The sequence below is a fragment of the Vidua chalybeata genome, chromosome 12 (assembly GCF_026979565.1).
Source record: "Vidua chalybeata isolate OUT-0048 chromosome 12, bVidCha1 merged haplotype, whole genome shotgun sequence".
Taxonomy (NCBI): Eukaryota; Metazoa; Chordata; class Aves; order Passeriformes; family Viduidae; genus Vidua; species Vidua chalybeata.
The window spans coordinates 472,552-495,814 of NC_071541.1; the positions used below are offsets into that span (position 1 = coordinate 472,552).

At 47.8% G+C, this 23,263-nt stretch overlaps 3 protein-coding genes across 6 annotated transcripts in view; 2 read left to right on the plus strand and 1 right to left on the minus strand.

The window, feature by feature from the left end:
• IFT122 (intraflagellar transport 122) overlaps positions 1 to 17,207 on the minus strand; it is a 32,361-nt gene extending 15,154 nt beyond the window's left edge. For all 4 annotated transcript variants that reach the window (XM_053953879.1, XM_053953877.1, XM_053953876.1 and 1 more), the window contains exons 1-16: positions 17,098 to 17,207; positions 16,834 to 16,900; positions 13,517 to 13,601; positions 12,631 to 12,709; positions 11,809 to 11,885; positions 11,316 to 11,382; positions 10,382 to 10,528; positions 9,570 to 9,645; positions 8,847 to 9,038; positions 8,034 to 8,172; positions 7,237 to 7,439; positions 6,629 to 6,766; positions 5,744 to 5,908; positions 4,692 to 4,889; positions 2,992 to 3,132; positions 1,265 to 1,318 (exon numbers count right to left, since the gene is read on the minus strand). In XM_053953879.1, the coding sequence (XP_053809854.1) occupies positions 1,265 to 1,318; positions 2,992 to 3,132; positions 4,692 to 4,889; positions 5,744 to 5,908; positions 6,629 to 6,766; positions 7,237 to 7,439; positions 8,034 to 8,172; positions 8,847 to 9,038; positions 9,570 to 9,645; positions 10,382 to 10,528; positions 11,316 to 11,382; positions 11,809 to 11,885; positions 12,631 to 12,709; positions 13,517 to 13,601; positions 16,834 to 16,900; positions 17,098 to 17,138 (1,869 nt within the window). In that variant the 5' untranslated portion in view covers positions 17,139 to 17,207. The remainder of the gene's footprint in view (positions 1 to 1,264; positions 1,319 to 2,991; positions 3,133 to 4,691; positions 4,890 to 5,743; positions 5,909 to 6,628; positions 6,767 to 7,236; positions 7,440 to 8,033; positions 8,173 to 8,846; positions 9,039 to 9,569; positions 9,646 to 10,381; positions 10,529 to 11,315; positions 11,383 to 11,808; positions 11,886 to 12,630; positions 12,710 to 13,516; positions 13,602 to 16,833; positions 16,901 to 17,097) is intronic.
• A 165-nt stretch (positions 17,208 to 17,372) lies between these two features.
• MBD4 (methyl-CpG binding domain 4, DNA glycosylase) lies at positions 17,373 to 20,855 on the plus strand (the record flags this gene model as incomplete). The annotated part of the gene is made up of 7 exons (XM_053954034.1): positions 17,373 to 17,755; positions 17,948 to 18,732; positions 19,088 to 19,162; positions 19,278 to 19,412; positions 19,644 to 19,793; positions 20,402 to 20,505; positions 20,649 to 20,855. Coding segments are annotated over 7 exons (1,710 nt in total), but the record flags the coding sequence as incomplete, so codon positions are not given.
• Positions 20,856 to 21,416: 561 nt separating this feature from the next.
• RPL32 (ribosomal protein L32) lies at positions 21,417 to 23,247 on the plus strand. Its single transcript, XM_053953328.1, has 4 exons — positions 21,417 to 21,504; positions 22,043 to 22,143; positions 22,338 to 22,519; positions 23,075 to 23,247. Exons 2-4 carry the CDS (start codon positions 22,048 to 22,050, stop codon positions 23,202 to 23,204), a joined length of 408 nt encoding a protein of 135 aa, XP_053809303.1. The 5' UTR covers positions 21,417 to 21,504; positions 22,043 to 22,047; the 3' UTR covers positions 23,205 to 23,247.
• Positions 23,248 to 23,263: the final 16 nt, after the last annotated feature.

The following is a 23,263-nucleotide window of genomic DNA, read 5'->3' on the forward strand; positions in this document are numbered from 1 at the left end:
TCCTTCAAAATCTTGGTTAAATGAATAATCAGAGGACTTGTTATACCCTTTTTTGAAGACTCCACAGAATCTTGCCAGATAGAGATGGCAATCATGTTTCTCTGTCATCAGTTAGGAAAGAAAAGTGTCATTACTGAGAGAAAACCATGGCATTAATGTAACATGTTTGTTTAGTTACACCCCTACAAACCTTAAAAGGAATCCAGTCCACTGCAGATGAGAGTAAGTGGGGATGTAGAACTCACTGCAGAAGGAGCATTTTCAGGATGTGTGAAAGTAAGTTTATGCCTATTTTTAGCGGGATTCTTTCTTACTAAACAGAATATGACATTACAAATCCAGAATATCCTCAATAAATGAAGATCTGGAGAAGCATATGTGGAAAAGAAAGGTTACTACTGGTGAGAGAATGCTCTCACATACCTATACCCTTGAAAAGAAAAAAAAAAGAAAAACAACAGTAAAAAGGGGCTCTTAATGCAGACCTTTGTCCTGTGCTAGAGAAAAGTTCACTGCAACCAGCTGGCATTTTGACAGCAGCAGGACAGCTCTGCAGACATGAAGACAAGGAGTGTATCTTTTAAGAGAAGGTGTAAATCTAATTAACATAAGGAAGAGGAATTCCCTTTACGCCATCTCCAAGCAGATCTTTAAGCATTATCTTGCCATCTTTGCAGAAGGACAAGGGTGATGAGTGTATTTTCAAGTGCTTATGACAGACAGTTATTGTTGAGTGAAATTCTATCAAGAAGTGTGAAAAGATTAGGAAGGAGTGATTAGAGCACAATGTAGAAGTATGGAATCCCAAATTCTATTTCCAGTTGTCACAAACTTGTCATGAGACCCTGAGTTTGTAATTTCATTTCTCTGGGCCTGTTTCTGTCTCTGGAAGGAGGAGATAATAATAATTACCTACCTCCAGGGGGTAGGGAAAGGCTTAATGAACTCATGTTTATGAAGTATTCTGTACTAAGCGCTGTCAGCACAGTAGTATTCTACCAATTATTAATTGAATATTGAACATTTTTCCAGTTCTCCTGAAGACAGTTTCAGAAGTTCCCATCCCACTCCCACATTTTGGTCCACGAAGTTCCAATCCTATGATTAGAACTTGAGTCACCTCTACTAACCAGCATTTTTCACTTCAAACACATCTCCAACAGTCAGAAGCACTATCCAAACAGAAGTCCTTCCTAAACAGAAAGTACTGATTTTGGTACAGTAGTAAGTTTAAGAAAATACACCTTCTTGAACACTGCCTTACCTCTATGCTGCTGATCAGTTCTAAATATCGAAGGTCTCGTACTCTGGTAAATGCCTGTTGAAAAGAATTTTTAAAAAAAAATTAGTAAAAGGCATTAATTTAAAAATCCAGAAAACACCAGATATTATTCTGCATGAATCGAGCTGTCTTCATGCAAAAAGGACAGGCAGAAGTCTGCTGGGTTTGGGTTTGTGTAGTCCCAAGGCTGAAGGGCTCTGACTGTGAGTGTGGCCCATGAGGAAAGGAGACAAGGAGCAGCCAGAACAGCTCGGCCCTGACACGAGCAGCACAGCAGGCAGCGGGAGCTGTGCCTAGCAGTCCCCAAGAAATACAAAGTGTCAATTCAAATATGACATGCTTTTAGTCTGGCTATTTTATAGCTTCTCCATTTTGATGTGAGGTGTGACACAGATGAGGAAATTTCAGGAAACTGTTACAAGGAACGGCACATAACGGATCATATTGTCAAAGCTGGTTGCAAATGCTCCTAGTTTTTAAACCATTCTGAAAATCCAGCATGAAAGGAGCTCAGAGAGAGGAAAGGAAGTAAGAAGACGATAAGATAAAAGTACTTTAAGACAGTGTAATATCTTTGCAAATATAGATAAATGTGCAACCCAAAGTCTCAAGTGGCAAAGTCACGTGCAAGTTGCAGCAGCTCAGCACTTACTCCTGACATGCATCACAAACCAGAAATTTAACTCTTTGGGCTGCAGATTCAAGACTTACAACCAAACTGAAGAGGGCACAGCATATTCTGCTTACATCGGATTGGACTAGGAACTGTAAGAGCCTTTAATGTCAAGAAGCTGCTTTTGTTGGAATTAATCCGCTCTAATTCTAAGAGGGCACTACTTAAAAATTCCAAGGAGGCACTGAAAACTTCTTTTTAAAAGTATCTATTTGCATAAAGCCATCCATGAGACTGGAATTATTCTGATGCCTCCATTTAAGGGAAAAAAAAGCATTTAATTTCATTTTCTTAAAAAAAAATCTGTTATTAAAAGATGTCTATCACTACAGACCATTCTCAGTGTATTTTTAGAATGTTTTGTCTTTCATACAATATTCATGACATTGAACTCACTTTGCTCTCTCTTACTTGAGAAGAGGTGGTGAAAGAAAATAGGGAAGTATTTTATGCCAGAGAAAACTCAGTTCTTCAGCCTGTGCCTACTCATAGACCACTCCCCAAAGCAAGTCACACCACACAGAAAAGAACTGAACTGAAACTATCCCAGCACCACTGCTTCGCACAGCCTTAACGGGCAGATAACAAAGAATAGGAAATCTTCACATTCATACTGAGGTTATATTAAATATTTAGGGGGGAAAAGGGCAAGTTTGCAGCACTAAGGAAGGTGGGGGCCAAAGCCAGGTGAGAATCCTCTGCTGCCACCCGGTGGGCACTGCTTCCCAGCTCTGCTCCCCTAAATCCATTAACGCATTTTCCAGATGAAACCATTTTCTTTCTATCGAACACTTTGATTCAGAACATGGCATTTATCTAGAGAGATACATTAGATTTCAGTTCAAAACCTCATCTCAAAATCCTGAGTTTGTAGCAAACAATTGGTTTGTTTGTGGAATAAGACACACAAAAGACAAGCAAGACAGTAACCCAGGAACACCACGCATTCCAGTCATAAAACATGCGTTATACACACACACATATATATAAATATCAAACCCAAGCTTTCTGCTAAACAAGTAAATGAATGCTTTACCTTTTTAGCAGTTTCAAACTCCAGCCCTTCCAAGGCTTCCATGGCCAACTCTCTCCAGTCAGCATCAGTCACTCCTAAACATGCAATTTGATAGGCTTCTTTAAACATTTTTCGTTCCAGATATTGATACATCGGTGCAGACTGAGGATTGTCATCAGAAAAAACAGGTATCAGAAAGCATAATACTGAGATATATTAGTGACATTCTTTACATATATTGGAAAAAAAAAAATATATTCTAATCACAACCGTTACAAGCTGCCCAGAGAATAAACATCTTAGTTTTGTACACAGACAGAAGATTCTAGGGTGGTCTTTATCTTATCTTCAGACAAGCTGGGTTAATTACATTCCAAACTCATCCATTTTGAAATCTTCAGTTCCTTGCAATATTAGGAAGTAGTTAAGGATGTGAATTCTTCTGGGCATTGAACATGCTAAATATGATGTACACCAAGCTTGTTTAGTACTGTGAAAGCAGAGCAAAGGAGGGCAGTGTGCTCTCAAGGGCCAAGGGCAGGAGGAGCAGCACGTCCCTGGAAACACCCAGACACAGCAAGGGGGAGTGAAGTAACCCTCCTGCCCCAACCTCGAGGACAAAGCTGTGCTACCAAGGCTGTGACTGGACAGGCCCAAAGGACACTGGGGCTTTCAAGGACCTGCCCCAAAGGAAATCCCCGCAGGGAGCTGCCAGCTGCTGCAGGGTGACACACAGACAGAGGCGCAGCCACAGCCTGAGCCCTCTGAGGGAACAGGGAGCACTGCAGCACCAGTGCAGCCTCAGCCTGGCTTGGCAACCCCAGCACCACGCAGGTCCATTTCTGTGTTACTTTTACCAATTTATCTGAACACTGCAGACCCTTTGCTACGGCCTCTCTCCAAAAGCATAGCTTTGGAGAAGCTGCCTCTGAGATGCTGCACAATAATTCTGTGGCATCTTGGTGCCCACAGCATGCCAAAGGGAGACAGGAGTGTTCAAGGCCTGGTGATCCTGTCTGTGGCTGCCAACCCTGGACAACCCAGAGCCTCACCAAGGACCTGCCCAGGGCCTCAGGGGACAAGGGTCTGTAACACAGGTGTCCCTTAGTCAATACAAGCACAGGACATTCTGCCTTCTGCATCGATTCTCAGAGGCAAGTCCTGCACACTCTTGGATGCACAGAGTCACAATCCTTTTACCTTCTTTTTTTGCTTTGTTTTGACTTCCATGATGACAGAAATCAGCATTTTATGGAAGGCAATCCCTAAATTTTGAATATAAAGACCACACAGGTGCTATACATTCAGACTAAAATATTCCATTTAAATATTGCCTAAAGACATCTAGATGAAGCAACAATAAAACAGTATTTGATGTATTCAAGAAAAATGAAATTACAATGGAGAAAAGTTATATACAGAGAACACAGTAAAAATCCTGCAGGAGGCAAGGCCTGCAGTATATTAGATTATGTGCATTTGCAAGTAGAAAGGGAGAATCAGAAACAATTACCAACAGCAAAAATGAAGTTAGCTTAATTAATGCCAAAGAAACAAAAATAAAATAGATCACACAATATAACTTAAATAACAATGAAGGAAGTGTGAACCGCAATCATTGTAGTAATGAAATACAAGTAAATCTCAGAAAAGCTTCTTCACTTGTTAAACATTCATGTTTATGAGATACAAAGCAACACTTAATGAGATTAAAGGATTACCTGCGGAACTTCAACTGCTGACATAGAGAAAACATGAAGGCAGAAGATCTTGGAGCCATTGTAACCCACAACAAAGCCTTGCAGTTTTTGCTGGTGGACAGGGAAGTTGCTAGCTTTGATATTGAGGTAACCCCCTCCAGAAAAGCAAAGCATATCCTCACACTGGGTATTCCAGGCCACACTATTAGCATTGGGTTCCTAATGAGCAAAACATTTCAGGATTACAACTGCTGCAATCACATCTTTGCTAAGAAACATGTTTCTTCAGCTGGACTGTTTGACCTGGTGTGTACATTACAGCCTGGTGTGTACACACACACCGATTATTCAGATTTGCAATATCCTAAAGCCTAGAATATTCCTAAACAGATTCATTGGGATGTATTTTACATTTTAATACTCAGCTATAATTGTCTTGCCTTTTATGTATATTTACCAGCGATCTCTGCAATCAATCTATAAAACATTATACCAAATTCTACAATAATATACTGCTAGTTAGCACAATTAATTGATCGTTTCTCAGTCCATTACATAAAGGAAGCTGCAGACCCTATCTTTGCAGCACTCCATCCTTGCTATCCAGTATGTTCTGAAAACATTTAATCAACATTAATAAGTGACTGCTAAACTGCCAGTGAAGAGAGCATTATCATGATTCCTTTTATAGCCTATGAATACCCAATGAACAGAGACATTTAGGCTTTAATTCTGTTAGTACTAATGATAAAACTAAAATGCTCATTAATTGTAATGCTTCAGAGGGAAGCAGGGCAGAGTTCTAAGTTAAGCTGAAAAGGTCACATGTCTAAGAGCTCTTTATTCAGCTGTTGCTCACATAGATTTCCTATCTTCTCATTCCTACTCCACCATCTCTGTGAGGGTGGTTTTGATAAACAGATCACAGTTAAATTCTACAAGATGTGATTAATAGCTTAAATGAGTTACATGAATTTCCACCCCGCAACACTTTTGGGATGTTCTGTGCACCAAACTACTTCCTGCCCTCCTGGCCGCCCTTTTAAAAACCCCCAGCAAGTGTCAATGCTGACCTGAAAGAGGAGCTCCTTGGTGTGGATGTCGTAGACGAGGCAGGTGTCGTTCTCGTCCACCACGGCCAGCTTGTTGCGGGACGCGCTCATGTCCAGGCAGCGCACGGCCGTGGATTGCTTCAGCAGCACGATGGCCAGAGCGTTGTCCACGAAGATCTTCAGGATCTAGGAGATTGGAAACAAAGTCACTCCAGGCTTTTCTGTCCCTAGAACTGGAAACAGCACGCCGGGTAAAAACTTCAGTGCTGTCCGAAGTGTGAAATGGCAAGTTTTCCAGAGACAAACTGCAATAAAATTAGGGAAATGCTTCCAGTCTGAGGTCTCTTGAGCACACTGGCTGCTACAACATGCTCTAGGTCGCAAGCTTATACAGATAAATCAGATGCTGTGCATCCTGGGCTCTCCACTAGTCACACAATTTCATTAATACAGGAATACATTACACACAGAAGGCACACAGGATCTCAACGTCCTTGCTATCAGTACCCCTGGGCTCCAGCTTGGCACTTCCAGCTGCCACCTGGCGTGTGAAACAGACAGCCCCTACACCTGGAGAACAGCCACACCCTCACAAGTGGTCACCAGGAGAAGTGTACACACCTCCAATCCCCACTAAAGGCAAACCTGCTCTCTTCACCAAGAACTCAATTTTTGTCAGTTGATACTAACAACTCACAGATGTCCAGAGCCAGTTAAACATATTTGTATGAATTTTACTGTCAGAGAATGTGAAAGACAGAAGTAATTAATTTTTAATCCCCAAATGAGAATGTTAAATAAAATTCTAGGTTGCAGAAGAGCCTGCTGCTCCTAAGGTCTCCCTCTAAGAGCACAGGACACATTTCATTTGCAGTGGAAAGACACATACCAGAGATGATGTGTTACCTGACCGTTCTTTAGACCAACTAAGAGGCCTTCTCTTCCTGGAGGTCCTCCAATTACTTTAATGTAACGAATAAGAGATTCCATCAGCCATTCTCGTTCTTTAACACCACTAAATGACAGGCACTGCAATCTCTTCTCCTAAGGACACAGTAAGGTATAAAACACAGCCTGGAGATGAAGACAAAAATCTGTGTCTGATGTGTGATGTTTATGCCTATACTAGCAGGTGTGTCTATTTTTACATTTAAAAATCATAAAGTCAAATACTCAATTTAATGGGTGAATTCTTTAAGATTTTCCAATCCTATGAACAAACAAAAACACACACCCCCAGTCTTCTTATACTAGTTCTCTCCCACCCAAAAGTACCCCTGGATTCTGTGCTAATTTATCAAATTCACTCTAGAGCCTGCTTTACTGAACCAGAGTCACCCGAGCCACGCCACAGTGCTGCCCAGCAGCATGTGAGCACTGCAGGGCACAGCAGGACTGCCTTGGGAAGTGCTGCAGCAGATCCCACGGGACAGTTACATCCTGCCAGCCACTGTCTGGGACAGCCTTGAACACTGAATACATCCCAGGACTACTCTAGCTTTTAAGGCACATACCTGGCATAAAATAATGTGATCTGAACACACCACCAGCAAGTTACATTCAAATTTCTTTATGATCTTTTCCTTCACCCGATAGTACATATCTGCAGAGTCATCCGAGTACAACTCGTAAATCAGGATTTTCTCTGGCATCTGGATGGCTAATCTGTTTTTGTAAATTGCAATTTTCTTCACAAGCTCTCTGCCTTTTATCCTCACTAGAAAGAAAAAACACCAAAATGATAAAGTATAAGCTGACACAAAAATAACAGAGAAATCAGAGAACTAATACACTGAAATTGAATCTCCCTAGAGCACTTCTAAAATTCAAAGCACATTCCTGCTCAGATATGTTTGCTGCTCTGCATCTACGTAATCTACTATCCCTGTCACAGTTTACCACCCTCTATGAACAGCACATTCTGGAGCAGTACTTCAAATCCTTGCCATAAAAAGCCGCAGAAACGAAGAAACAAAATAAGCACAAATGCTTGAGGTTACAAGTAAAGAAAATAAAAGCTGAATATAACACACAGTATTTTTATCTCATTTTCAGAGATTAAAACCTTATTTTAAGAGCCCCTGTCCCTCCCAGTCTCTTTTCCAATCCCCACATCTTTCATTAAACTTGTCAGTGCTGAATTTGCCCACTCCAAGTTTGCACTCTCCTCATCCAAAGTGTGTTCCAGGGTTTGACTGCCGAAGTGACAACAGCCTGTCAGGTACATGCAGCGTATATTCCAAGTGTCCTGATGGATATTAATTAAAACAAGCTGCAGGAAGCTTTGGCTTGCTTGCAAGTGTGGCATTACCTTTTTGTTCCGTGATGAGGTGCTGGACAATAACGTCGGTCATGTTGTCCCTGTAGGCGTAGCGATCTTTATAGAGGCCATGGACAGTGCTGAAAATCAGCTGGTAGAAGGAGATCGTTCCATCCTGACACCCTACTGCCTGAACACAAGAAGGGAATAATCTCAGTTACCTGGTACATACAGGTGAGAACTGGCAGAGTGTGGTGTTTATCTGAAGACAGTGTCCCTTTTCCTGCACAGACTGATACCAGTTACAGCTGACTCATATTTAGCCATGGTGCAAGTGCACTGAGAACGGACTGATCTCACCACAGACCATGGAGACCACCATGCTGGGGGGGCCTTGGGCTTATTTGGTTGGGGTTTTGCTTAGATTTTTTGCGGAGGGGGTGTGTTTGTTTGTTCATTTTTAAATTTGCTTTAATTCTCTTCCCAGGACTTGTACAGGACTCAAGGGTGCAGCATTCTGGGCTGACAGTTGCCCTATAGGCGTTTTCTTCCCATCATGGAATTAGATTTAGTCAATTCCAGAAGTTATTAGCTGATATCTTAAATTATTTTTCCCTCCTCTTTTTTTAACCAAAATGCAGCAAAGCCCTTACCACTTGAGAGCAGGTGTGATGCTCCTTAGATCCTTCTTACAGCTCAGGTTTTACTTTTGTGGAATACATGTAATTCCAGTGGCAGTTATAGGCCCTCCCTAGATACTGCTGAGGTTCTACTGCCTTGGTAGGAATGTCCAAGCTGGAAACGTATGATCTTACTTTAAGTAACAAATTCCCTGCAAAAATGTTAGAAAACGTCCCTACTCACCACATAGTTGGAGTCTGGTTTAACTTTGCAAGTCCACACCCAGCTGCTCTGCTCTCCCACAGTGCCCAGCCGTACCCCATCCCTTGTGAAGAGAGAAACCTGTCTGTCTGAACCTCCCAGCAAGAGATACTCTCCTTTAGTAAAGTAGCTGATGCAGCATGGGTCAAAATTGAGCACTCTGTCCTTCCCAATCTACAAGGGAAAATAAAGGAAAAAAAAATACAATTAAAAAAATTAACAAAAGGATCATTTCATCTTTCCTAGAAACAAGTGCCATCACTGACACCATTCATCTCCTCCATGCATGGCCTTTCAATACCCAAAACTACTGGCTATTTTAAGATTCCCAAAGACAGTTCTAAAATATGTCCAAGAATCCCTCCAGTCCCAAACCATTCTGCTCAGAACACAACAATTCACAAAACCCCTTTAGCCAGCTGCAAAAACCCACAAAGATGTTCTCTACAAACCAGTGAACCATGTCACACAGGTCAGCAGAGTTCTAAGGGCTTTATTGGAAGAACTGTAAGACAGCAGCTGAGCTGCTATGTGAGAAATAAGAGCTGAAGGAGTTGAAACAAAAAGTAGACTCATAAAAGGCTGGGAAAACAGAAGACACTTAATGTAATTAATAAAGCACTTGTATACAAATATTTTGACTGTGGGACACAAAACAGAACCAAAAATACCCTGTGACTCTTGAATAAACTCTCTAAGACACACCTGCTTGCCACTCAGGTGGTAAAAGGAAAGCTTCTGACCCCAGTCTGCCACAGCTAAAATGTCATTGCGTTCATCTCTGGGAAAAAAAAAAAAAAATTAGTAATTCTACAAAATTTAATTAATAAATCTCTTAGAGCAACAGAACCAAGTAGCAGAGTAGCAGAATTCACTTCATGTAACTCTTTAAAAGTCACAAACTGAAAGGACAGCAGTTTGTCATTTAAACCTCTGGAAAACAGCTTGGGGACACAAAATCAAAACCAGTATCCTCTACAGGAATAACTCAAAGCTTGAGGTGGGGGGGGTCAGGCTCTGCTCCCAGGGAACAGTTACACAGCAAGAGGAAATGGCCTCAAGCTTTGCCAGGGAAGGTTTAGGCTGGGTATTGGGAGAATTTCTTCCCTGAAAGGGCTGTCCAGCCTGGGCACAGCTACCCACAGCAGAGGTGGAGTCCCCTGGAGGGATTTAAAAGCTGTGTGGATGTGGCACACAGCTTTTGGGGACAGGTGTTAGTGGTGGCTTTGGCATAGCTGTGGGAATGGTTGGATTTGATGTCTCAAAGGGCTTTTCCAATCTAAACAGTCCCACATCTCCAATCTAAACTTGTTCCCAGGTTCTCTGCTCAGTTCCCAGGTTCTCCATTCAGTTGAAGACTGGCAGCAAAGCCAAAACCCCAATATATAATCACTTAAAGAAGGCAACACACATGGAATTAATCTGCTCCATCAGGGATAAAAGTCAAGCCTTCCTGCAATCAATGAGCTAAGAATTACCTATTCAGCATGAAAAAAAGGAAGGATGAAATTATTTACCTGGAAGGATTCCAACAAATTGACCATACTGGAGAGGAAGAGCCCCCTGGCCTCTCTATTTTCACCTTCTCATCACCATTTTTGTTCCTTATGCTGACAATGCCGTTACACATCCCCAAAGCAAGGTACTGGCCATCATTTGTCCAGCTGAGAAGACACATACATACTGAAGAGTAAACTACTGCAAACAAGCAGCAGGAAGGCAGGATGGTATATAGCACACTCACACAGGAATGGCAGGTAAAAGTATATTTCTAAGAGGGAGTTCTGGGAAGTGGTTAGTAATCCTATGGTTTGTTTATGCATCTAAATCCACATTTATAGCAACAGCATGCTCTACATCAAGGACATTTTATCATATACACAGAGGTAAAATAATAAATTAAAGCTTGCAATATTTGCAACATGTGCTAAGTCAGGTACATTTTGGGGATGGCAGTTTGGGAGCAGACCAAAATGCTTTAAAAGCCACATTTAGAACATGATCAGACAGAACTGTCTGGTGTAGGACAGGGGAGGCCTAGGGTCTATTCTGGTCTCTTCTTCAGTCAGATGAATGACTTCAGTTATGAATCCTTGCTTCAGGAAGGGTTGCTACCCCACAAAGGTAATACCTTCTTCAACTGAAAACACTAGCAGTACAGCTAATGAACTACAAACAAACACTGCAAGTATTTTTCCTCTAACTTCATTTTATTGTTGTTGCACAAGACAGATGAACAGATGGACAGAACACCTAAGACACCTCCTCAAGACCAGAATCTGTCTCTGATGCCTTCAGAAGGATTTGGCTATAAACAGGACCAAGCATAACCCAACACTTTGCTACTGAAACAGAAGGAGGGAAAAGTCCTTTTTTTTAAAGGTTCCATCTTACTTGCAATGGTTTGTATTGAAACGAACTGAAATGACACAGCTAACCCTTAAAACTTACCTGCAGCAAGTAATCCTGCAGCTTGTTTTATGTTTAGAGACTGACTTCTGTTCCGGAGACCACAAGCCTTGATGGAAGAAAACAAAAAGCCAATGACAAGTAAGTATGTGCCAGTGTTCAGACTGGAAACTAATACTGTCAGAGAACTCAGCTGGGATTTTAGAGGCATCAAATGTCCACTGCTAGTGGACATTTAAATACATATTATTTATTATTAAATAGGGGAAAACAATCCATCTAAATAACAGAGGGTGTCTCTGCAAAGAACTCCAGTAAGAGAGCAGCACATCTAATCCTGTGACCCCTCACTACACTGGCCTTTCCCACTGACTTTAAGTGATTAAAATCAGTATCCAATGTCACTGAACATTAGGTAGCTTTGTGTCCCATCTCTTCTGGAGTCATGGAGCTGTACCTGTCTGTGGTTAGCTTGGCTATCCAGCTGTAATAGAATTCACTGTCTCAATGGGAAAGTTCAAGGGAGAAGACATACCAAAATCCCCAGACGAGCAGGATGCCAGCTGATGAGTGAGAGGATTGTATGAAACGCACTGGATAGAGTCATTATGCCTAGAATGAAGTTACAATCAGATTTCAATAAATCATTCTTAAATGTCCCTTTTTTGACTTTCAGCAAGTGAGCTGAAAGCCTTAGCAGATGCCAAAATAATTGGATTGGTTTATAGTACATCAAGTAAGTCTGCTATTACTGTAAAGTAAATCAGTAATAAACCTTGTAAGAACTGTCTCCAAGTAGCAGGGTTCACTGTATTTCATCAAGATTACAGCAACTGTGGTTTGTGAAATATGACTGAAGGTTGTATCCAAATCCTAAACCAAGTGTGCTTGTGCAGGCTCTGTGCAGTGACCAGCTAACTCCTGATAAATGTGCAGTCAGGAGAACATGAAGCTGTTGCTTCAGAGGGCTGACTGAAAACAGAGCCAAATGATTGAGATATACCAGAAGTGCCAAACCTATCTTTAATTTGATCTTTGAACCAGAATTATGGTTTATTATAGAAGACTGGTCATGTTATGTTTCATTTTATTCTGACCTATTCTGAGTTTCCTTAGTTCTCTGTCAGTCCTCTAAATTCGCAGATTTCTCTGGATTCCCCACCTCCTTTTATGCCTTTAATTGCTTTCCTGCCTCATTCAGATACTTCAGCTGTTCTTTTCCTCCTCCCTCCCCTATCACCCCTTTTCTCTGACCTTAGTGAGCCTTCTCCCAAATCTAACAGCTCGTGCTCTTTAATTGCAGCAGTGCATAATCAAAATCAGCTTCTGAGGCACAGAACTGAACAGCATCACTTACGTGTACTTCAGAATTCCTTCTAACTTTGAAGTCCAAATTATCACACTTTTATCAGCAGAGCCAGATGCGAAACGCTTGCCTAGGAATTAGAGATAATTTAAATCCCACACATACAAGAATCACTTTCACTCCAAATACTCAATCAAAGAGAGAGCAAGAAGTTCTTGAACTCGACAAGGCTTAAGTAATAAAGGGGCTGACACTGAGAGCCTGGAAGTGCTGGAGCTTCCCCAGGCACATGGAGTTTCCATGCACCATTTCCATGGCCTAGCTAGTCACCAGTCCTTCCAGTGCTGCCCAGCCCCAGGCTGGAGATTGATGGGAACAGTGACAAGTGAAACTGGTACAGTGTCACAGGAACTCCCATCACCCAACAGCAGCAGCTGCAGGAAGGCCCCCTGCCCACAGAACGAGTCCCACTGAATGAGAGTCATAGACCATGAGGAAACTGGAAGCAGAGTGCACTGAGCAGGTAACATATGAGGGATCAGGAGATCAGGAAGCTCTGGTACAGAGGAACTACAGGAATAAAACTCAGAGGCAGATGAGCAGTAGAAACAGGAATCTCTGAGGTGAGCCTTCTCCTCACGCTACCCATGGATATACGCTTCACCAGTGCCAAGCCTAACACCAAAGTCAAAGAGGAGGAGGAGTGGGACCACAGCTCTTGGGTTCACAGGTGACCTTACAGATATTTGTACTGTACCCTGCACAGCAGATCACACCCTCCACTGGACAACAAACCCCAGCACTTGTTAAAGAACAAACCCCCAGCACCCTCATGCCATGAGCTAAACAACGCCCATTCCTCCACTTTCAGTGGGCAATCACGAATGGGAGAGAGGCACTTTACAAACGGGCTAGCAATGCCCAAGGTGCTACTTACCATCTTTGGCATAAGCCACGCAGTACACTGTGTCTTTATGTCCCTTCAAAGGCTGAATGAGGGTTCCATCAGAAGTATCATACACCTGTTCAAATGGGGAGAAAAAACCAATCCAAATATACAAACAAAAGAAAAAAAACTTCATTGAAGCAGAGAACCACATTTGGGTGGGAGGGGACTTTAAAGCTCACTCAGTTCAAGCCCCTGCCATGGGGCAGTGAGACCTTTCACTAAACCAGGTTGCTCCAAGCCCCATCCAACCTGGCCTAAAACACCTCCAGCGTGAGGGCTGGAATATAAAATTACTGAAGGCCAGCAGATTATGCACTTCCTTTTGTGTCTGCTTTTTGAATTTCATATAGTTCATAAAAGACAAAACACTTTCTAGCACAGAAACAGCTTTCTGTAACATGATATTCTTAGAAAGAAAGAAGTCAGTACTAGAAAATAACATGCACAAAGGACATTTTTCAACAGCTTGTTTGGCAGCTTGTTTTACAACTTATTGGCTTTTTACCTTTTATTTTTAAATTTTACATCTTGCTGTTAAAACATCTTTCTACGGATTTTATGTTTAAGCATAATAAATTACTGCAAAGGATCATCACTAAATACATGATTCTGTTAGCCCTGAAAATAACACCTGTAGTCCTGCAATGCTGAACTCCATCTCTACCATCCATCCATCCATCCATCCATCCATCCATCCATCCATCCATCATCCATCCATCCATCCATCCATCCATCCCATCCATCCATCATCCATCCATCATCCATCCATCATCCATCCATCCATCCATCCCATCCATCCATCCATCATCCATCCATCCATCCATCATCATCCATCCATCCATCCATCCATCCCTCATCCATCCATCCATCCATCATCCATCCATCCATCCATCCATCATCCATCCATCCATCATCCATCATCATCCATCCATCCATCCATCCATCATCCATCCATCCATCCATCCATCCATCCATCATCATCCATCATCCATCCATCATCCATCCATCATCCATCCATCCATCCATCCATCCATCCATCCATCCCTCCATCCATCCATCCATCCATCATCATCCATCATCATCCATCATCCATCATCCATCCATCATCCATCCATCCATCATCATCATCCATCCATCATCCATCCATCATCCATCCATCATCATCCATCATCATCCATCCATCATCCATCCATCCATCCATCCATCCATCATCATCCATCCATCCATCCATCATCCATCCATCCATCCATCCATCCATCCATCCATCCATCCATCCATCCATCCATCATCCATCCATCATCCATCCATCATCCATCATCCATCCATCATCCATCCATCCATCATCCATCATCATCCATCCATCCATCCATCCATCCATCCATCCATCCATCCATCATCCATCCATCATCCATCATCCATCCATCATCCATCCATCCATCCATCATCCATCCATCCATCCATCCATCATCCATCCATCCATCCACCCATCCATCCATCTACCCATCCATCCATCCCTTATCCATCCATCCATCCATCCCTCCATCCATCCATCATCCATCCATCATCCATCCATCATCCATCCATCCATCATCATCCATCCATCCATCATCCATCCATCCATCCATCATCCATCATCCATCCATCCATCCATCCATCCATCCATCCATCCATCCATCCCTCCATCCATCCATCCATCCATCCATCCATCATCCATCCATCATCCATCCATCATCCATCATCCATCCATCATCCATCCATCCATCATCCATCCATCATCCATCCATCCATCCCTCCATCCATCCATCCATCCATCATCCATCCATCATCCATCATCCATCCATCATCCATCCATCCATCCATCATCCATCCATCCATCCATCCATCCATCATCCATCCATCCATCCACCCATCCATCCATCTACCCATCCATCCATCCCTTATCCATCCATCCATCCATCCCTCCATCCATCCATCCACCCATCCATCCATCCCCATCCATCCATCCATCCATCCATCATCCATCCATCCATCATCATCATCCATCCATCCATCATCCATCCATCATCCATCCATCATCCATCCATCCATCCATCTATCCATCCATCATCCATCATCCATCCATCCATCCATCCATCATCCATCCATCCATCCATCCATCATCCATCCATCCATCATCCATCCATCCATCCATACATCCATCCATCATCCATCCATCCATCCATCCATCATCCATCCATCATCCATCCATCCATCCATCCATCCATCCATCCATCCATCCATCCATCCATCATCCATCCATCCATCCATCCATCATCCATCCATCCATCATCCATCCATCCATCCATCCATCATCCATCCATCCATCATCCATCCATCCATCCATCATCATCCATCCATCATCCATCCATCCATCCATCCATCCATCCATCATCCATCCATCCATCCATCCATCATCCATCCATCCATCCATCCATCCATCATCCATCCATCCATCCATCCATCCATCATCCATCCATCATCCATCCATCCATCCATCATCCATCCATCCATCATCCATCCATCCATCCATCCATCCATCCATCATCCATCCATCCATCCATCATCCATCCATCCATCATCCATCCATCCATCCATCCATCCATCCATCCATCCATCATCCATCCATCCATCATCCATCCATCCATCCATCATCCATCCATCCATCCATCCATCATCCATCCCATCCATCCATCCATCATCCATCCATCCATCATCCATCCATCCATCATCCATCCATCCATCATCCATCCATCCATCCCATCCATCCATCCATCCCTTCCTGCAGCTCCCACACCTGTCCCACCTGGAAGCTTCGCAGGACCTGTGAGCAGCTGGTCCTGAGCTGTTCTTGCAGCAGCCCCAAGGACCCACAAACAGCTTGAGGCGAATGTTCCCAACCGTGTCCTCAGTGCCAGGACACGGGTTTGAGCCTCTTCCCTCGACGCAGAGATTTTAAGGAAACTTGCACAGCAAGTGCCAGGACTAGGGGTGGGTTCAGGGATCTCAAACCCCGGGCACGGCACAAGAGGGTGAGATGACACAAATAACTTAAATCTCATTACTTTTGGAAATAGAGCTTAAAACTTGGTAAGAAATATTTAAAAGCTTCAAAACACTTTAGAATTGGCCTGCATTAATATGTATGTTGCTGTGAGGCTGCACTGACAGAGATAAGGGGATTTCAGATAGGTTATATTCATAAGTTAATGTGAAAGAAATCACGCTCATAGAGCTGAAAAGGAGAGAGGACAGGAAGGTTTCCCTACCAGCAGCCTGTTTCCAGCAGCAATTATCAGCTGGGTCCCATCCGGCTTGAACGCGAGGTCGTAAATGCTGAGGGAAACAAACAAACCAAGAACCGCGCGTCAGGAGACAGACACAGATCAGATGTGCCGCACGGCCAGCACCGGCGGCGGCACCGGGAGCGTGGCCGCCACTGCCCGCAAACCGCCGGGCAGCAGGAACGGCCGGGACCGACCCCGCGCTGGGCCCCGCCCGCAGCCCCGAGCAGCCGCTCGGAGCGGGCTCACCACTGCTCGGCCCTGTCGCGCCAGGTGAGCGCGGCCCGCATCCCTCGGACCCCGCACGGCCCGGCCCGGCCCGGCACGGCCCGGCACGGCCCGGCACGGCCCGGCACGGCTCGGGGCTCAGCACCGCCCGGCGCCGCCCTCACGGCCGGGCCCGCTCCGCGCCGGGCGTCGCTCCCGGGCCCCGCCGCTGCCACGGGCAACGCGCCTGCGCCCGCGGGTCCGCCGCCCCGCCAGGGGGCGCTGCCAGCGCCGCAGGGGTCGCTCGCGCGGGGCGGGGCGCGGCGGCGTCACGTGAGCGGCGCGCGGGAGATGGCGGCGCCGGGAGCGGCGGGCGGGTGAGGGCGGAGCGGGCCCGGAGCGCGGGCCCCGCCACGGGCCCCGTCACAGACCCGGCCCTGGCGGGGGTCCGTGCCCCGCCATCCCCGGGGCTCCGCCGGCAGCAGGACCTTACCGGGCTCTTCTTCCCCTGCAGCCCCGGGGGCGGCAGTCGAGGCGCGGCGGCGGATCTGATCCAGGCGGCGGAACGGCCCGGCCCCAGCCCCGGCTGCAGGGCCCGCGAGCCGGCGGCGCCCAGCGCCGTGCCCCGCGGGTGGCAGCGGGTGAGCAGCCGCAGGCGGGCGGGCCGGACGGCCGGGAGGATCGACGTGTACTTCATAAGGTGAGGCTGCGGCTGTCAGTGAGCTCTGTGTGGCCTTTCTTGGCAGGACCACAGAAATCTGCCCAGACGTCGCCCTCAAAACTGTTTTTGTCCTTCGTTTTGGGGTTGTTTTATTGTGTTATTGAAGATTTTTAAGCGAAGAGTGGGAAAATGAGAAAGTCATTGCTAATTTACTTTCTTTTCCTACCACAGCCCTGAAGGGAAGAAGCTGAGGTCAAAACGAGCACTTGTGGAGTATTTACAGAAAACTGGAGAGACAACACTGAAAGCAGCAGATTTTGATTTTGCAGCTCCTCGAGGGAGCACATGCTCAGGACTGAGGGGATGTTGCACGGGAGCTGCGAGGACCCACCTGGAAAAGGAGGATTGTCAGAGCAAAGTGCAGGAGCTCCATGCACAGAATGATGCTGAGGCTGGAATTCAGAACACCCAGGCTGGGAATGGACACCTGGAAGATGCTATATCCACTGTGGAAGGCACAGATTTAGTAGTGGTAGGCACAAACCCAGAGGAGAGTTTGAAAACCAAAAGAAAGAGGGCAGATGGGAAAACTGTCCAAACTAGGAAATGTGAGAAAGGCTCAGAAAGGAGGAACCGAGGTGACCCCAAGAGCAAGAGGCAGAGAAGAATCTCTAACACACGGGAGAACAAGAGGGTCTGTAGACAGACAGAGGCACGTGGAGCTGACAGCCAGGGAGTGGGGGAAGCAGGTGCTGAGCCTGCGGGTGCAGGGAAAGCTCTGTCAGCAATGCCCAGGGCACGGCTGAGGTCAGTGGCTGCCTCACACAGGGACCTGGGCCACCTGCCAAAGGAGGGGCCGTGCTCCAGTGGCACACCTGCTGCCAGGCCTGAGGAGAAGTCCTGTGGGCAGGTGCCAGCTCCGGGGGATCTGGGGCGGCAGGATGTGTCCTCTGACCCCGAGGTGGATGCTGAGCCGTGGGACGGGACGAGCTCCGCCGCAGGCAGAACGTCACCAGGTGCGTGGTGCCAGAGCAGGAGGTGCTGCCAACCTCGCCTTCTGCCCAGGCCTCTCTTGGCTCTCGAGGCCACGTGTTCTGCTTCAGGTCAAGCTGCTCTGATATCCAGATCCCATTTTTATCCACCAGCATTTAAATTAAGGCAGACTTACTCAAAACTGAAACTCACTGTGCCAAGCTCTTAAGCTGTACAGTGTCAGGCAGTAATCTGAGGAGATGTAAGGTACACTTGTGTTCTGTACATGAGAAGAATTCCTTCTTGTATCCATCACTGCATAAAGCAGAAGTGGTGTGTGAAACATGACAGCAAAACACTTGGTGCTTTTTCTTAATGCTGGAGTTTATTTCTTTACAGAAGAGTCTGCCCCACGAACACAAGTGGAGAGAAGGAAAACGAGTCCATATTTTTCCAGTAAATACAGCAAAGAAGGTATTGTATTTAGGGAAATACATTTTTAATGGGGAAGAGATAGGATGGCTCAGGTGATGATGTGGAAAATTCCCCTTTCCTGTCTAATAAATGTTCCTGTGTTGCCCCTGTACAGCCCCCAGCCCACCCAGAAGGAAGGCCCTCAGGAAATGGACTCCTCCACGTTCTCCTTTCAATCTTATCCAGGAAACACTCTTCCATGATCCGTGGAAGCTTCTCATTGCCACCATATTTCTCAACAAAACTTCAGGTAAGTAGAGAAGCGGGAGTAGGTGTGTAAATGTTTGGAGGTGTTACAGGGCTGAAACAGCCGCCAGTTTTAATGGTATTAATGAAAGAATTTATTCATTTTAACTTGTGTCACTGTGAAATAATAATCCTTAGTTGGTCCCTTACCTTGGAAAAGTTCACTTGAGAAAGCATGGATAGTGCAGAAGGAGAACTCCAGCCCAGCCTCCTGCTTACAGGGTTCTTTCACCAGGGAAAATGGCCATTCCAGTGCTCTGGGAGTTCCTGAAGAAGTATCCTTCTCCTGAGGTAGCCAGGGCTGCAGACTGGAAAGAAATGTCAGAGCTGCTCAAACCTCTTGGGCTCTACGAACTCAGAGCCAAAACCATCATCAGGTTCTCAGGTGGGTTTCCTGACATGCGGAACAATCTTGGTTTTGCTGGCAAAAGACAAACAGCTTTGATGCAAACGCTGCTCTGTGGCCCCTCCTCTGTTGGGTGGGTTGGTGGCTGTTCTGTGCAGCATTTGGGATCCATTGGTGTCACACAGGCAGAGCTGCTGATCCCAGTCTGAACTGGGAAGGAGATGCCAGCCCGGTGTGTTCTGCAGGAGACCAGAAACTTGTTGGAGTAGAAGCACCCAAGCAGCTGCAGCACTGCTGCTGTGTGTGAGCACTGTTACAGGGGCTGTGCTCAGGGTTGCTCTGGTGACCTGCAGAAGGCCCTTCCAGCTGGGATTTTTCTGACTCTATACTCAGAACCTGCAGAGGAGAATTTTGTTATGATGAGAGAGATTATGATTAAAACTCCCACAGTGGTTTGTTGGAAAGGAATTTAAGATTAACCCGTGGGAATTCACGGTCTGCATGCACCTGGAAACACCTAAAACTTAGGGTTTTCATTGAAATCGGAGACATTAACAGTGGCACAGGGTCCTGCCCAGCTGATCCTTGTGCAGGCAGTGAGGGCAGGGTCCGTGTGCAGGTGCTGAGTGCTGTGCCCTGCCTCGCAGGTGAGTACCTGAGCAAGGCGTGGCGGTACCCGATCGAGCTGCACGGCATCGGCAAGTACGGCAACGACTCCTACAGAATCTTCTGTGTTAACGAATGGAAGGAGGTGGGTGCTGCCCTTCGGGGCCCTCAGCAGCTCACTCGTGCCCACTGCCCCCCTGGCACTGGAAAACCAACGCTCACCATGTTGGAGCGAGGAGATATTTTAAGGTGTTTCAGTAAATATTTGACGTTTTCCCTGTGTCTCAGGTACAGCCACAGGACCACAAGTTGAACGTGTACCACACGTGGCTGTGGGAGAACCGGGAGAGGCTGAGCATCGACTGAGCAGAGCTGGGGGCGACCTGGCCCTACCGCCTCCCCTCGGGCGCCCTCACAGTTCTGGGTGTAAATATTTGCGTGATGCCATGGCTGGAGTCACTGTTATTTTTTTAATAAACGTGTCCCTGTTTTGTAGTGCCTGTCTCTTGTTGCAGTGCTGCCCCGGGCTGGGGTCCCGCTGGGCACAGCCATCACTCAGTGCCCGCCGTTACCTCCCGCGGGGCCGGAGCACTCGGGCTCTGATCTCGGTGCTGGACACGGGCTGAGCGGCAGAGCCTGTGCCGGGAGCAGAGCGGGGCACAGCAGGCCTCGCTCCCTGCCCGCTGCTTGGCGCTGGCCCTTCCCCGGCGCCGCCGGAGTCTCCTCGGGGCCGGCCCCGTGGCTGCGGCAGGAGAGGCCGAGGCGCGCTCCGGCCCCGGAGCCGCTGCAGCCCGGGCGGCACCGCCGGGGGGCGCCCGCCCGCCCGGGCTGGCGGAAGTAGCCGGTGGGCACAGCCCGCCTGTGCCGCACACCGGTCCTGTCAGCACCGCAGCAGGCGCCACCGTTCGCGGCGGTGGGCGGGGAGCACCGATCTGGGCGCTCCCGCCGGACTGACCTCCCTGCCCGGTGCCACCTCGCCGCGCGAAGGCCCGGCCTCCGCGCCGCCCCGCCGGTGCCCGGAGCCCTGTGTGCGCGGCCGCAGCGCCGCGCGGCCCTGCCAGGACCGCCCCGTGTCCCATAAGCGCCTGCGCGCAGGGCCCCGCCCTCTCTCGCCCGGCCCGCGGTGGACGCGCCATCGGCACCGGTGAGTCCCGGCCGCGCCATCCGGGGCCATCGGGGCCCCGGCCCTTCTGGCACGGACCGGTTTCCTCCCTTTCCCTTCTCCTCCGCCGCATCTTTTCCCCGGGGCGCGGAAAGCGGCCCCCGCGGGCCGCTCCTCTGCCTGCCGGGGCGACCGCGGCGGGCGGCGCTGGGGCCTCACCCGTGCCCCTTCCCGGGCGGCGGGGGCGCCGCGGCCGCGCTCGGTCAGAGCCGGGCCGGGGCCTCTGGAGTGCGGGCGGGCGGAGCCGGGGGTCTCGGTCGCTGTTGATAGCGGCGTGCGGCGCCGGGCTCCGGGCGGGAGCATCGCGGGGATGGCACCGCGAACCTCCCAGGATCGCATCTGGAGAGCTCGCAGTGCTCTGCCAGCTTCGGAGGCGGGAGGAAGAGCCCCAGCAGATGAAGACCCATTCCCTCACCGGCCCGCCGTGGCCCTTGGGGGAAGGCAGTCTGCGACACGCGTGGCCCGGGGAGCTGCACCGCGCCTCGGGCGCGCCCCTCGCTCACCCCGCTCTGTCCCGCAGCCACCATGCCTGCCCTCAGGCCTCTCGTGAAGCCCAAGATCGTCAAGAAGAGAACCAAGAAGTTCATCCGGCACCAGTCTGACCGCTATGTCAAGATCAAGGTGAGGCGGTGCTGCAGCTTCCTGATGACAGGAACTTTTGGGGTGCCTTTGGTGTAGGTGGTGAAGGAAAGCCCAGCAGGATGGTGCCAAGCTGCAGCAGCTGGGCAGGGAGCGTGGAGGCTGGTGGAGGCAGCCCTCAGGCCAGCTGCGTTCAGGGCGGTCGCGTTTGGTAACTGTTCCCTGCATTTGTGCAGCGCAACTGGCGCAAACCCAGAGGCATCGACAACAGAGTGCGCCGGCGCTTCAAGGGACAGATCCTGATGCCCAACATCGGCTATGGCAGCAATAAGAAGACAAAACACATGCTGCCCACGGGCTTCAGAAAGTTCCTGGTCCACAATGTGAAAGAGCTGGAAGTGCTGATGATGAGCAACAAGTGAGTGTGTGGGGCCTGTACTCCCCCTGGGAGAGGTGGCATGGTCGGGGTGAAACGAGGAAAATCATTGCCTTTGAGACCACAGCTGCCACCAGTGCCCTCAGTGCCGCTGGAGGGTGGGGGCACAGAGAGGCCTTGGGGCTGGCAATCTCATCCCCTTGGCAAAAATACACAATGGTGGCGAGCCAGGCTGTGCCACATCACGGGGAACCACAGTCAGAGCTGGGGCTCTGGGTCAGACCTGGGCACAACTCTGCTCCGGTGCTCGTTCTCGCTACAAAGTAGTAAGAACAATAATTAACAAGTACCTTTGACTGAGTCATGCACAGGAGAAGCTGAGCTCCTCTGGAGGGGAGCTCCTGCCTCGGGCCAGGCAGTGAGGGGTGGGAGTCACGCTTCAGTGCCCATGCAGTGGTGCCCCTGAGCTCGGCTGTGTCCGAGTGCTGCTGGCAGGGCAGCTCCAGTGTGCTCCCACGGTGGCGTGGCTCCAGAGGGCTTTGCCTCAGCTCTGGGTGCTGCTGGAGCCAAGCCCAGTGCTGTCTCGTCTCCCAACAGGTCGTACTGTGCAGAGATTGCCCACAACGTGTCCTCGAAGAACAGGAAGGTGATTGTGGAGAGAGCTGCACAGCTCGCCATCAAGATCACCAACCCCAACGCCAGACTGCGGAGCGAGGAGAACGAGTAGCAGCCTCTGCAGCACAGGTGTATTTAATAAAGCCTCAGTCCAACTCGGGTGCTGTTTTG

What these genes read in the sequence shown, in the direction of transcription:
- RPL32 (XM_053953328.1), top strand. Translation starts at nt 22,048, where the DNA reads ATGCCTGCCCTCAGGCCTCTCGTGAAGCCCAAGATCGTCAAGAAGAGA. An exon ending in ACCGCTATGTCAAGATCAAG is followed by an intron (nt 22,144 to 22,337) that starts GTGAGGCGGTGC and finishes GCATTTGTGCAG; the next exon opens with CGCAACTGGCGCAAACCCAG. An exon ending in GTGCTGATGATGAGCAACAA is followed by an intron (nt 22,520 to 23,074) that starts GTGAGTGTGTGG and finishes GTCTCCCAACAG; the next exon opens with GTCGTACTGTGCAGAGATTG.